This window comes from Saccopteryx leptura, chromosome 3, assembly GCF_036850995.1.
Source record: "Saccopteryx leptura isolate mSacLep1 chromosome 3, mSacLep1_pri_phased_curated, whole genome shotgun sequence".
NCBI classification, from domain to species: domain Eukaryota; kingdom Metazoa; phylum Chordata; class Mammalia; order Chiroptera; family Emballonuridae; genus Saccopteryx; species Saccopteryx leptura.
In genome coordinates this window covers 93,835,625-93,849,361 of record NC_089505.1, presented here as the reverse complement: position 1 = coordinate 93,849,361, position 13,737 = coordinate 93,835,625, and the positions used below count along the sequence as shown (strand labels likewise).

The following is a 13,737-nucleotide window of genomic DNA, read 5'->3' as shown; positions in this document are numbered from 1 at the left end:
TCATCAACTGGCTTGAGACCAGAACCGTGGTTCTCAACCAGGGGTGAGTTTGTTCTCTCTGGGGGACATTTGTCAATGCTGGAGACATTTAGACACTAGGGGGAGGGGTGCTATTGGCATCTAGTGGGTAGGGACCAGGGATGCTGCTCAACACCCTACAGTGCACAGGACGGCCCCACAACAAAGAATGATCCAGTCCCAAATGTCCATAGGGCAGAGGCTGAGAAACTGTGACCCGAGGCCTCTATGTCCAGAAGGAGAGCTCCCTCCAGGTAAGTGGAGTGAACGATCCCTCCTTACGGAGCAGCTAGAATACCTCCCCCAGTAGCTGGTGTCTCTGCCGTAAGATGCAATCCCTTGGCGATTTAGGGCAAATAAATGCTCACTACTCAAGTTCTGTTTTAGCCTCTTTGGGGTTTATCTTTTAAGAAACGCAGCCTGGCTGATTATGGAAGTGCATTAGACAGAGTCACAGATTGCTGATGGCAGAGGGAAGCCTTTGACGTGCCCCTGCCCTGGAGGGTTCCATGTAGAAACGGCGCCCTGGCACGCCTCTCCCACAACCTCACAGCCCGGCAGCGGGAGCCTGTCCTGGCTGACTGGCTCAGCACAAAGGCTGTCCAGACGCATTGCTGTTACTTCTGCTAAACCTGGGCCTTGAGGCCCCTAACCTTGTTGTGTAAGGAGGACAAAAGGAGGCTCCAGGGAACAAGGGAGCTTCTCAATGAGCGAGGCCTTTTCTCACCAGTCAGCCTGTTGGGACCCACGGGACAATCAGGACCTGCCCTGACACTAAGATTCCCTCGCGGTCTCTTCTTTGGACCTACCTGCGTCATTATCCTTCAAGCTTGCGATCTCTCCCTCTATTTTCTTATGGTGCTCGGTCACTTTTCGGAGTCTGTTTTCTAGACTCACGATCGTCTGGGAGTGCTGTCTGATTTGCTCCTTGTATTCCATGATTTCTTTTTGAAATCCCTGTTTGTGTGATTCTTGTTCTTCCTGGAGGGCCTTGATTGTCTGCTGTTGCAGCTGTATCCGCCCCTCCATCATGAGCTGGTAAAACAGACACGCTTAAGGCGACGTTGGGAGCCTGACCTGACAGTTACAACACTAACAACATGTCCCCTTTGTACCCACAGGAATGGAGCTTGGTCTCACCGCAGGGCCTTTGCATGTGCTATTTCCTTTGTGTGGTACACTGCTGCCCTGGCTCCTTGCAATGCTGTCTCTTCATGTTTCAGGCCTCAGCTCCAATGCCACCTCCCCAGAGAGGCCCTCCCTGACTACCTGACCATAAGAACAGTCTGATAATTTCGATCCCATCATCCTGTTTTATTTTCCCGGAGGCACTTATCACCATCTGAATTATCTGGTGTCTTTATTTCTCACTCCCTCTAGAATGTACGCTCCGTGAGAACACAAACTGATCTTTTCTTATTTACCAAGATGCCCCCAACATCAATCAGTGCCTAGATCACCACCACAGTGTGGCACCTAGATGCTCAGTAAATATCCATTAAATTAATGAATGAATAATTTTATAAGAAAAAAGAGGGTGGATCTGTATTTCTTAAAACCCCAAAATTACCAAATGGTGGGTCAGATGTTTCCCATGACCACCCTCTCCTTCCTACGGCTCTTCTTGGAGCTTCTGCCCGTGTGCCTCCTCCACGCCCCCATCCGCCTTCTCCCTCCAGCCTTCTTCTGCTTGCTAGTGACCTCATCCTCCTGCTCCCTCTTCCCACGTACGTGCTGGGCCTCCATGTTCGATTCCCTCCCGATGGGTACACTCTTTGCCTGAGAAAGTCACACATACTTGGCAAAGTCTGAAGACATTTTAGGTCGTCACACCGGAGGTGGGGGCGGTTGCTACTGGAATCTAGTGGGTAGGAACCAGGGATGCTGCTGACACTCCTACAGTGCACAGGACGGCCCCACAGGAAAGAGTTATCGGACCCAGAACGTGTCAAGCAGCACTGAGGCCGGGAATCCCTTGGTCTAGACCGCGCAGCCTCCTGGCCTTGCGATCCTGCGTGGAGAGCAAAGTTGCTCCGTCTGTCTCTCACCATTTTTGTCTTGGCCGTTTCCAGTTCAGCTAACGTCGCACTTAATTTCGTGGTGAGGCTCTCTGCTTTCAAACTCTCGGCCATCTTTGTCTTCTGAGTCTCCTCTACCATGGACAGTGCGTCCTTTAATTTATTATTTAAAACATCTTCTTTTTGCGCTTTTAAATTGAGTTCCTAGACAAATGACAAGCATCAAATTAACAGAAATTTGGGAATATATTATATATTTCCCCTGGCCTCCTCCTCCTCCATTTTCAGACAGGAGGCGAACTCTATTCTGCTGTTATTGTTCTGCTGATGCCTTTGAAGTCCAAAGTGCATGCTCTCCCTGGAAGGTCCCGATGGTGACAGAATTCTTTTCCTACTCAGCTGACATCTGTCTCCGTGTGCTCTCTGGTCTCTGAGCTCCGTTCTGTCACCTGGTGCTCACTGAGGAAGTTTTATTTCCTTTTTTATGAGGGCGCCCTTTAAATATTTGAGGAGGGCTGTCATGTCTCTCTCTACATCTATTTCCCAGAACAAATGCTCTGAGCTCCCTCCCCTTTGTCACAGGGCCTGTTCCCAGGACTCTCCTCCACGTTCCTCTGGGGCTTTGGCACCGGAATGGCCTCAGGCCCCTGGTGAGACTGGATTCCAATCACCATGACCTTGGACATCTTGTCCTCCCTCCCAGAGCTCATCCTTCTGATCTTTGTCCAAGTTCCCAGCTCCTCCTGAGTCCCTCCTCAAACACTGGGCCATGTGGGTTTCGTGACAGGCACTGAGTGGGGGCTTTACAAACTTCATGTCTTTATTTCATTTTATCTATCTATCTATCTATCTATCTATCTATCTATCTATATATTTAGGACAGTTTTAGGTTTGTAACAGAATTGAGGAGAAGGTACAAAGATTTCCCATGTACCCCTGAGACACACATGACCAACCTCCTCTACCATCAGTAGTCCCCACCATCATCATCCCCCATCATCATCACCCCCTACCACCATCATCACCACCATCATCATCCCCCACCATCATCATCCCCCACCATCATCATCCCCCACCATCATCACCCCCTACCATCATCATCCCCCACCATCATCATCCCCACCCTCATCATCCCCCACCCTCATCACCCCCTACCATCATCACCCGCACCATCATCATCCCCCACCATCATCATCCCCTACCATCATCATCCCTACCATCATCACTCCCCACCATCATCATCCCCCACCATCATCATCCCCCACCATCACCCGCACCATCATCATCCCCCACCATCATCATCCCCTACCATCATCATCGCCCATCACCATCACCCGCACCATCATCATCCCCCACCATCATCATCCCTACCATCATCATCCCCTACCATCATCATCGCCCATCACCATCACCCGCACCATCATCATCCCCCACCATCATCATCCCCCACCATCATCATCCCCCACCATCATCACCCCCCACCATCATCATCCCCTACTATCATCACCCCCCACCATCATCACCCCCCACCATCATCACCCCCCACCATCATCATCCCCCACCATCATCACCCCCCACCATCATCATCCCCTACCATCATCACCCCCCACCATCATCACCCCCCACCATCATCACCTGCACCATCATCATCCCCCACCATCATCATCGCCCACCATCATCCCCCACCATCATCATTCCCCACCATCATCACCCGCACCATCATCACCCCCCACCATCATCACCTGCACCATCATAATCCCCCACCATCATCATCGCCCACCATCATCCCCCACCACCATCATCCCCACCATCATCATCCCCCAGCATCACCCGCACCATCATCATCCCCCACCATCATCATCCCCCACCATCATCATCCCCACCGTCATCATCCCCACCATCATCATCCCCCACCATCATCATCCCCACCGTCATCATCCCCACCATCATCATCCCCTACCATCATCACCTGCACCATCATCATCCCCCACCATCATCATCCCCTACCATCATCACCCGCACCATCATCATCCCCACCATCATCATCCCCTACCATCATCATCCCCCACCATCATCTTCCCCCACCATCATCACCCCCTACCATCATCATCCCCCACCATCATCATCCCCTACCATCATCATCCCCTACCATCATCACCCCCCACCATCATCACCCCCTACCATCTTCATCCCCCACCATCATCATCCCCCACCATCATCACCCGCACCATCATCATCCCCCACCATCATCATCCCCCACCATCATCACCCCCTACCATCATCATCCCCCACCATCATCATCCCCTACCATCATCACCCGCACCATCATCATCCCCCACCATCATCATCCCCCACCATCATCACCCGCTACCATCATCACCCGCACCATGATCATCCCCTACCATCATCATCCCCCACCATCATCACCTGCACCATCATCATCCCCCACCATCATCATCGCCCACCATCATCCCCCACCATCATCATCCCCCACCATCATCACCCCCTACCACCATCATCCCCCACCATCACCCGCACCATCATCATCCCCCACCATCATCATCCCCCACCATCATCATCCCCCACCATCATCATCCCCCACCATCATCACCCCCTACCATCATCACCCCTCACCATCATCACCCCCTACCATCATCATCCCCCACCATCATCATCCCCCACCATCATCATCCCCTACCACCATCATCCCCCACCATCACCCGCACCATCATCATCCCCCACCATCATCATCCCCCACCATCATCATCCCCCATCATCATCCCCCACCATCATCATCCCCCACCATCATCATCCCCCTCCATCATCATCCCCTACCATCATCACCCCCCACCATCATCATCCCCCACCATCATCATCCCCTACCATCATCATCCCCCACCATCATCATCCCCCACCATCATCATCCCTTACCATCATCATCCCCCACCATCATCATCCCCTACCATCATCATCCCCCACCATCATCATCCCCACCATCATCATCCCCTACCATCATCACCCCCCACCATCATCATCCTCCACCATCATCATCCCCCACCATCATCATCCCCCACCATCATCATTCCCCACCATCAACAGCCCCCACCTAGTGGTACATTTGTTACAGCTCATGGACCCACATGGACACAGCATCATCATCCAAGTCCAGAGAGTACGTTAGGGTTCACCTGGTACACATCCTATGGTTTTGGACAAATGTGTAATGACACGTATCCAACGATACAGTGTCACAGAGTCTCCACTGTCCTAACAATCCTCTGTGCTCCTCCTGTCCGTCCCTCCTCCAATCCCTGATTGTTTTACTGTCTCCATTGTTTTATCTTTTCCAGAAATTTATCAACTCTAAAATATATTCTTGAGATGTAGTTGGACACTCTCTGTTGGTGGCAGTATAAACTGGCATGACCTTCCTGGGGGGGTCATTTGGGAACATGTATCATGAGCCTGATAAGCTTTGTATCCTGGGACGCAGAAATTCTACTTTTGGGAATTAATCTAAAGCACAAACCCCCACACGTGCACAAGGACCGATGCACAGGGGGTCCCTCCAAGCATCCTTCACTCAGACGAGGAGTGAGAAGCAGTCCCAGCGCCCGACCTGGGGGTGGGGGGGATGAACTGGGTCCACTCCACACAGTGTAAACGAGGGTTATTCTTAAATGGCAGGTGGTGGAAGGTGTTGGGCCATACGAGATGTCTTTATAATACATATTAAGTGGAAAGTAGTGTCCCGATTAGTATGCACTGTTTAAGGGTGGAAGTCACTTTGCAATAGAACAATATGTGCCGATGTCTATAGTAATCACCAACATAAAGGTCGGGAAGGATTCATCAACATGTCACTCGTGGCAACTCTGCTCAGTGGGATCACAGGCAGTTATTTTCTCTGAACTCATTTTCTGTATTTTTCAAAATTTCTCAAGTAAACAGGTGCTCCTTTTATAATTGGAGAACACTAATTTTTTTTTTAATTAAAAACAAACAACCCCCCCCCCCCCCCAAATACCATTTTCATCATGCAATACCCTGACCTGGGAGTCACCTCATTCTCTTAGTATTGCCACTGAACTCCTGAATCTTTATGGAGATAACGGTCTTATGATCTTTATGGTCTTAATATTTTTGTCACTGTTGAGAAATCCCAGTGTGGACACTGTGTGGACCTGGGCTGAGGAGATGCTCACTGGGAACCCTGGCAGGCATCCCACAGAGCAGCCTGTCACCTGCAGCCCACGGCACACTGAGACGGTTCCTTCAATGGGCCCCGAAGCTGCCAGGCGTGCCGCGGCGTCCTCGGTCTCCGCAAAGCTACTCAGCTGCTCACACAGGACAGGAGCACCGAGTTCCTGCTCCCAAGGGCCTGCATGTACTGCCCTTCTCCACGGGCTCCTCTTTCTTGTATCCAAACCCCATTTTTGCCTGTAAGGATGAACTCTGTCTTTCTGTTGCTCTCCTGCACCGTCAGCTCAAACAGCATGCAAATAAACAACTCTGAGTGTGTCTGTGACCTTGTAATTTTTTATCCTTGCTGGTACATAGGGAGCCGCTGGGGCAGTGTCTTGTTTCTCCTTGTCTGGCGTGATGTCACTAGCCTGCCTTGAGGGTTGTCACAGCCCCCGTCCTCTGAGGTCATCGTCCTAAGGCTGCTGTGGAGGACACGGCAGGTTGACCCGCACAGTCTTCTGTATGATGTTCCTCTCTCTGGGCCGAGTACCAAGAACGGGCCAATTTTCATGAGCCATCAGTCCATCTTCATCTACGAATTGTATAACCCACTGGGCTTCCCCTTTCACTGTAACTGTTAGACTAAAAATTGTGACCCATTCATTGATTTCATGATACCCATTTTTTTTTTTTGTATTAGTCTCATTCCTAAGCCATTTTATGCCCCAACTAATCTACTTAAAAAATTTTAATTTCTCCTTTTCTCCTACTGCTCAGTGAAGTGCATATTTTATGGCGGCTCCCATGGCAAGTCTCCCGGGGTGTCAGGGCCACTTCCCTTGGGCTGTCCCTCAGCCCGACACATCGTGGCGGCCCGCAGGAAGCCCTCCGGAAGCTGGCAGGCCTTGTGTCGCTTCCCCCAACTCTGGGCGGCCTTCTCTGGGCACACTTCTAAACCGTGCTGGGGACCGTGCTGGGGACGGACACTGATTCTCGTCTCCCTCAAGCAGGAACACCCCGGGCGCACCAGCACCCCTCAGACTGCTTGTTAAAGTCACAGATCCCTAGGCCCACCCTTGAGACAGTGATTCAGAATCTCGGGGGTGCAGCAGGGTCCCAGAAATGGGCACTTAAAATAAATTGCCCGGAGATTCTGTATGTGCTCATGTCTGGGAACATTTCTTTGAAGAAAATGAGCCAAGACTGATGATATGAATAGACTTTTTCTGTCCCACCTGATCTTGAAATCCTTTTAAAATTGTGTTTACCTGTATTTAAAGTTGTTGTTGTTTTTAGCTGCATTTAAATTTAAGCCCCTGTTGTCAGTCTATGTTTATTGTTTGCTTTGACTTGTGAGATGTTGGTCAGTGTGTGTGTGTGTGTGTGTGTGTGTGTGTGTCCCTTGTACTGTTGGGACCCAGGAGGAGTGAATTACATCCTAGCGTGGCGGTGTCCTGGGTCATGCGCCAACTTCTACCTCTACTGGTGCCGGCTACTCCCATTGATGATAATAAACATAAATGAGGTTTGATATGAAGGTGATAATATGATAATGACAAGTTCTGGTGGAGGAACGACACTGAGGTGATCAGAAGTTCAGGCGCCCATACCCTGACACCCCCCTCTCACCCTAGGCCTCTGAGCCCACACCCGGCTTGCTCCCGAGCAGCAGGGAGAGGAGGAGTGTCGATGATGAAGGTCTCTGGAAGTCAGACAGGCTTGGGTTTGGCTTCTGGCCCTCTGCCTCCTGCTGTGAGCTCATCCTACTACCAATAAAAGCAGCCAGCACACAGAGCATTCCCGGAGTGCCAGGCACTTCCTGTGCGTTTTACGTGTACGTTAACAACCGAGTCTCGCGGCTCAGTAAGGTGGGTCTTTTGATATCATCTGTATTTCCTAAGTGGGGAAACCCGGGCGCAGAGGTGGTAACCTGCCTACTGCCCCCCAGCCAGAGAGCGGCGGAGGCAGACTGGACCCAGAGCACCCGGCTCCCGAGCCCGCTCTCAGCCAAGCCGGCTCCGCCGCGCCTTTCCTCCGTGCTGGGGGGACTCCTACCTCTGTCTGCTTAGTCAGGCGGTTCTCCAGATCTTGCACCTTTCTCTTCTCTTTCTCGACAGCCTCCGTCGCTCTTTGTGTCTCGTAGGCGATGCGGCTCTCTAAGATCTGGAGGTCAAGAACAAGCGGTGTGAGGGCACACACACGAGAAAGAAAGGGGCCTGGGTTTGTAATTGTTGAAACCAGTGCGTCGTGAGGGTTTGGAAGCAAGAGCTCAAGGAACAGGACACCCATTGGAGAGCGATGACTGAGATCCCGAAAATCACATCTCGGTGAGTCATGTGCACCAAGGGGACAGTTATTCACTGTTCAGGATTTTGAAGCTGGTGTTCAGGAAGTGACATGCCGGTGAGTGTTCAGCTCAAGGCCTTTGACCCTGGGCCACCGAGTAAACTGGCATGTGTTGGCACCAGTGAGGGCCTACTTTGGAAATATGTGGCTTGTTGGGGGGTGGGGCATGAGAGACAGAGCCGGAGGGGGGGGGGCGGGGGGGAGACAACTCCTGTCCCAGCAGTCCTGATGCCTGTGGCTTCCACAGGCACTGGGGGTCTCTACCCAGCCTACAAAGGCTGCGGTCCCAATATCGATGTCCAGGACAGTCTGGAACTGAGAACACCCCCTCCCTTTGTAAGGCTGGTGGTGGGGAGGGGCCTGGAGCCCAGCGTCAGCTGCACAAGCCCCAGGCGCGCAGCCAGGGTGGGGTTGGATGGGACGTCCCACCTCCAGCTGCTGGGACCCTTGCAGTTATGCTCTCATAAAAATATAAAGTGCACAAGAAAAATATTTTAAATATAAGCATACGTGCACAGACCAAAGACTGGAGAGATACGTAACCAAGACGTAAACATGGTTATTTTGGGAGAGTTGGGATTATAGCAATTTACATTTTCTTCTTTTCAATAGTCTCTATCTTCTAAATTTTCTTTAGTGAACATGCATTATTTGGTTTAAAAAAAAAATATATATATAAACTACTGGCAATTGTTGTAGGGAATGCTCAGCTGGGGATGAAATGAGACTTTGGGGATGCATGGCCCTGGAGAAAAGACGGCCTTCCCACGGTCCTGCTGTCTCAGCGTGGCCTCGGTGGGCTCCGTCCACCTGCCCCTCTCTGCACACGGGCCTCCCCGCCCGCGTGGGCCCTGACTCGCCACCCTGCTCAGGCTTGGTGTTTTCCTGCTGTCGAGTCTACGTCCGGCCTGTCGTGAGAGCCCCTGTGGGGAGGGCATTGCTTGGCACACGGCAAGGAAAACAATAATGGCGACACTGAGCACACTTTAAGGACTTGCAATGTGACTGCCAGGCCCCATGCACCGAATGTATTCGTGCATCTCATCTGCAACCCCCCAGAGAGCATCTGCCCAATTATCCCCATTTTAGAGGTGAGGTCACTGAGGCTGCAAGTGAGGCAGGAAGAGGGCAAGGAACATGCCAAGGCCACAGACCAGGCAGCGGTGGTGCGGGCTTGGGCACCAGCTCCCGGCTCTGACCACTCTGACACTGGCCTCTGGACCCTGCCTTGCCCGTCATGATTCAAACCCGGCCTGCCCAGAGGCGAGAGACATGCTTACATGTTCACATGTAGGCTGGCACACAGCTTGCTACACCCTCCAGCAAGAGCCTGGGCTTTACGACCCGGCCCCTGGCCCATTGGTGTAAGGGATGCTCAGCGGGCAGCCGTTGACCAGAGTTTGGGTCTGACCCCTTAACGAGGCTTGTTCAGGGTCCCTTACCCACCTGGACTCTAACTCCACTTCCCTGAATAGACTGGTACAGCCCCATTGCCAAGTAGACTGGGCAGTGTACTCACTCTGTCTCCCTCCCCCACCCTGCTGGACACACCTTCTTCCCTACCCACCTGGCTCTGACCTCACCTGGGCAGGTGCTTCACAGTGTATACACTGACAGACTCCTTAGATCAGGGGTCTCAAACTCAACTTAGCATGTGGGCCGTAGAGCAAGATCACAGCCGTTCGGCGGGCCGCACTAGGTCTACAAAAGGCAACTGTTACGCAACACTTTTCTTGAACTTCGTGGATTAGTCTGTGGGCCGCACAAAATTGTTCGGCAGGCCGCATGCGGCCCACGGGCCGCGAGTTTGAGACCCCTGCCTTAGACAGACCTCTGGGGTGGTTCTGCCACTACCCCCACATTACAGATGGGGGCACAGGGAGGGCAAGGTTTGCCCAGGGTCACACAGTGGGAGGGCAGAGCTGGAATCTGAACAGGAATCGGCACTTCTAGCCCACCAGGACCTGGACCAGGCCTCACCTTGCGCACGCCGTCTCCCTCCCGCTTTCTCCCCCTGCCCGGGTTTGGCTTCCATCTGGTTCCAGCTTGAATTCCGTTCCTCGTGCCCTGCCCCCGCCCCCCTGGCTAACTCTGGCCCTGTCCATTGCACTTGGCCGCTTTGTCCAGTGACATTCTCTTTCCCCAGATGCTCCCTTGGTGCTCCCTCTCTCCTCCAGGTCTCGCTCAAAGGTCGCCTCCTCCGAGAGGCCCTCCCTGCTTGCAGGCTGCTCTCTCACGCACTCCTGTGGAGTCACCTGTGCATTTGTTTAGGTGGCTGTCTGACCTCCACCCTAGAGCGAGCACTGAGGGAAGGTGTGGCCAGGTCTGCCTTGTGCCTGGGCGTTCCCCTTCCATGGTGGCTCTGGGCCCAGTCCCAGACTGTGGGGGAGGCGGGACGTGGATGTCTCCAGCTCTGCTAGGCCTGGCGCTCAGACATCCCCCCACCTCCCCCTCCCCTTCTCATCCATGCCAGAAGACACTGACCCCTGGTCATTTGCTGTGACCACCATTTGAGCTCATTGTGCTCCTATCGACTCCATCTGACTGCATGTCTGTGTTTCTCCTTATTTGGTGGTGGTGGTGGGGGGGGGGGGGTCTGCTTGCTAGTCTTCTGAAACCCGGAGGCCAGAGCCGGGAGGGAGAGCTTTACTCTGGCATTTATTCCGGTCTGCACCATAAATACCTTTCGGTGATGAAGAAGGGATGCTGGCTGAGGGACTGGCCCAGGCGCCACCCCGGGGCTATCTTCTGGAGATCACCTCTTGTCCACGGGTCGCCACCCTCTGTGTGCGGGTGCAGCGCCCAGTGCCGTCCGTATATTTAGTAACTCACTGAATCCTATGAGGCGGGGACTGTCAATGCTCCCATTTTACAGATGAGGAAACTGAGGCACAGGAGGTTAAGTGATCTGCCCTGGGTCATAGAACTCGTGAGCTGTATGAGGTGATATTGGCCACTTTGACGGGCACTGCCCTGATCTGCCCCTTGGCCACCGCACGCTGTCAAGGCCCAGAGACACGGCCTCATGTCGTCGGACTCCAGGGCCCCTCTTACGGGGGTCTTGGCAGCCACAGACCACTTTCTCACTCTGCTCCTCATACCTCCTTCTGCTGGGTTAAGTGGTTCTCCAGATCTTGAATTTTCCTTTTTTCTCCCTCTACGACTTCCTTTGCTTTCCTTTTCTCACGGGCTATGCTGCTCTCCAACATCTGAAAATCAACGATGGCTCGTTTTGGTTGCCTGCACATTCGGGGAAATCAGCTCAGGCTGATGATACTAAGAGTAATGATAGCAGCTAAAATGCTGGGGGAGGGGCGGCCTCACACGCAACCCACTCTCACAGCAGCCCTATCCGAGAGGCCAGTGGGCCCATTTTATAGATGAGGAAACCAAGGAAGAGAAAGTTGGTGCGAGCCCCAGGGTCACGCGGTCCGTTGGTGGCGAGGCCGGGATTTGAACCCTGGGCAGAGGAAGGCACACGGCAGCCTGCAGAGGCCCTTGGTGGGTAGCAGGTGCGCAGAGGGAGCCAGGCCTGGCTGATTTTGGAGTCTGAGCTCTTAGCACTGTGCCAGGCAGCTCCCTGATAAGCAGACGACTCTCATTAATAATGAAATTTCCCATTATTGAAATAAATCTCTCAAAGAGAATCAGGTTTCCAGAGGAGGGCAGTGTGTTGAATTAATGAGCCACAACATAGAAATTTCTAGAAAGGAGTGGGAGGTGGACCTCCCCAGCGGAGCTTTGATAGGGAGGGAAGTGTGGTGAGGTGCCTGTTATCAAGAAGTTTTATTTCAGGCCTGACCAGGCGGTGGTGCAGTGGATAGAGCGTCAGACTGGGATGTGGAGGACCCAGGTTTGAGACCCCGAGGTCACCAGCTTGAGTGCGAGCTCATCCGGTTTGAGCAAGGCTCACTAGCTTGAGCCCAAGGTCGCTGGCTTGAGCAAGGGGTCACTCAGTCTGCTGTAGCTCCCAGTCAAGACACATATGAGAAATCAATCAATGAACAACTAAGAAACAGCAATGAAGAACTGATGTTTCTCATCTCTCTCCCTTCCTGTCTGTCTGTCCTTATCTGTCCCTCTCTCTCTGACTCTCTCTGTCTCTCCCACAAGAAAAAAAAAGTTTTATTTCGGAAGCTATCTGCTGATAAGCTATGCAGTTAAGTAGCTTTAATGCAAATCACTGAGGGAGAGAAGTGGCTGCAAGGCCCCTGTTTCTAGTCACTGCAAGAAAGGGCACCTGAACTTTCAAAGGGGTTGGTCTGAAAAACCAGCTTGATTGTCAGCTGTCTGGAACTTGGAATGTGGTTAGGGCCCCAGATATGCATGCATAAGGTATTTAATCCACAATATAGCTGGAATACTATGTTTTTAGCAGTAAAAAGTCATTTAAGAAACCCCAGCACTCAGCTGTCCCACTCCCAGCCCCTAACGAAGCAGAGGAGCAGTGATCTCATGGGAGAGTCACATGGATTTTGAATGCTTGAGGCAGGTTTCAGAGTAAGACATCGTCCTGCGATTTGTGAAGGAGGCTTTCAGGCACTTTCTGGTGACTCGGGGTTGGCCCCAGCGCACCTGACCCGAGGTCTACACTCGGGACTTCCCTCTCAGTGGCTCCCTGCACGCCCTCCCCCCCCCACAGGTCCTGTCCCCTTGGCCACTTTGATCCCAAGGTACTCGGCAGGTAGCCAGAATTAACCTTTTAACGTTACCTCAAACCCTACATTATGACCTAATGATTCTCTTGGCTTAAAGATTTGTCTGAGCCCTGGCCGGTTGGCTCAGCGGTAGAGCGTCGGCCTGGCGTGCGGGGGACCCGGGTTCGATTCCCGGCCAGGGCACATAGGAGAAGCGCCCATTTGCTTCTCCACCCCCCCCCCTCCTTCCTCTCTGTCTCTCTCTTCCCCTCCCGCAGCCAAGGCTCCATTGGAGCAAAGATGGCCTGGGAGCTGGGGATGGCTCCTTGGCCTCTGCCCCAGGCGCTAGAGTGGCTCTGGTCACGGCAAAGCGACACCCCGGAGGGGCAGAGCATCGCCCCTGGTGGGCGTGCCGGGTGGATCCCGGTCGGGCGCATGCAGGAGTCTGTCTGACTGTCTCTCCCCGTTTCCAGCTTCAGAAAAATACACACACACACACAAAAAAAAGATTTGTCTGATACTGTGGCGAAAGG

At 52.8% G+C, this 13,737-nt stretch overlaps 1 protein-coding gene across 15 annotated transcripts in view; it reads right to left on the bottom strand.

Moving 5' to 3' along the window:
- The window catches only part of FHAD1 (forkhead associated phosphopeptide binding domain 1), a 126,776-nt gene that overhangs the window by 30,020 nt on the left and 83,019 nt on the right, over positions 1-13,737 (bottom strand). For 14 of the 15 annotated variants that reach the window (XM_066375129.1, XM_066375130.1, XM_066375131.1 and 11 more), the window contains 4 exons: positions 11,669-11,776; positions 8,277-8,384; positions 2,067-2,240; positions 828-1,053 (listed from right to left, as the gene is read on the bottom strand). In XM_066375129.1, the coding sequence (XP_066231226.1) occupies positions 828-1,053; positions 2,067-2,240; positions 8,277-8,384; positions 11,669-11,776 (616 nt within the window). The remainder of the gene's footprint in view (positions 1-827; positions 1,054-2,066; positions 2,241-8,276; positions 8,385-11,668; positions 11,777-13,737) is intronic. The other variant, XM_066375134.1, reaches the window with a different exon arrangement.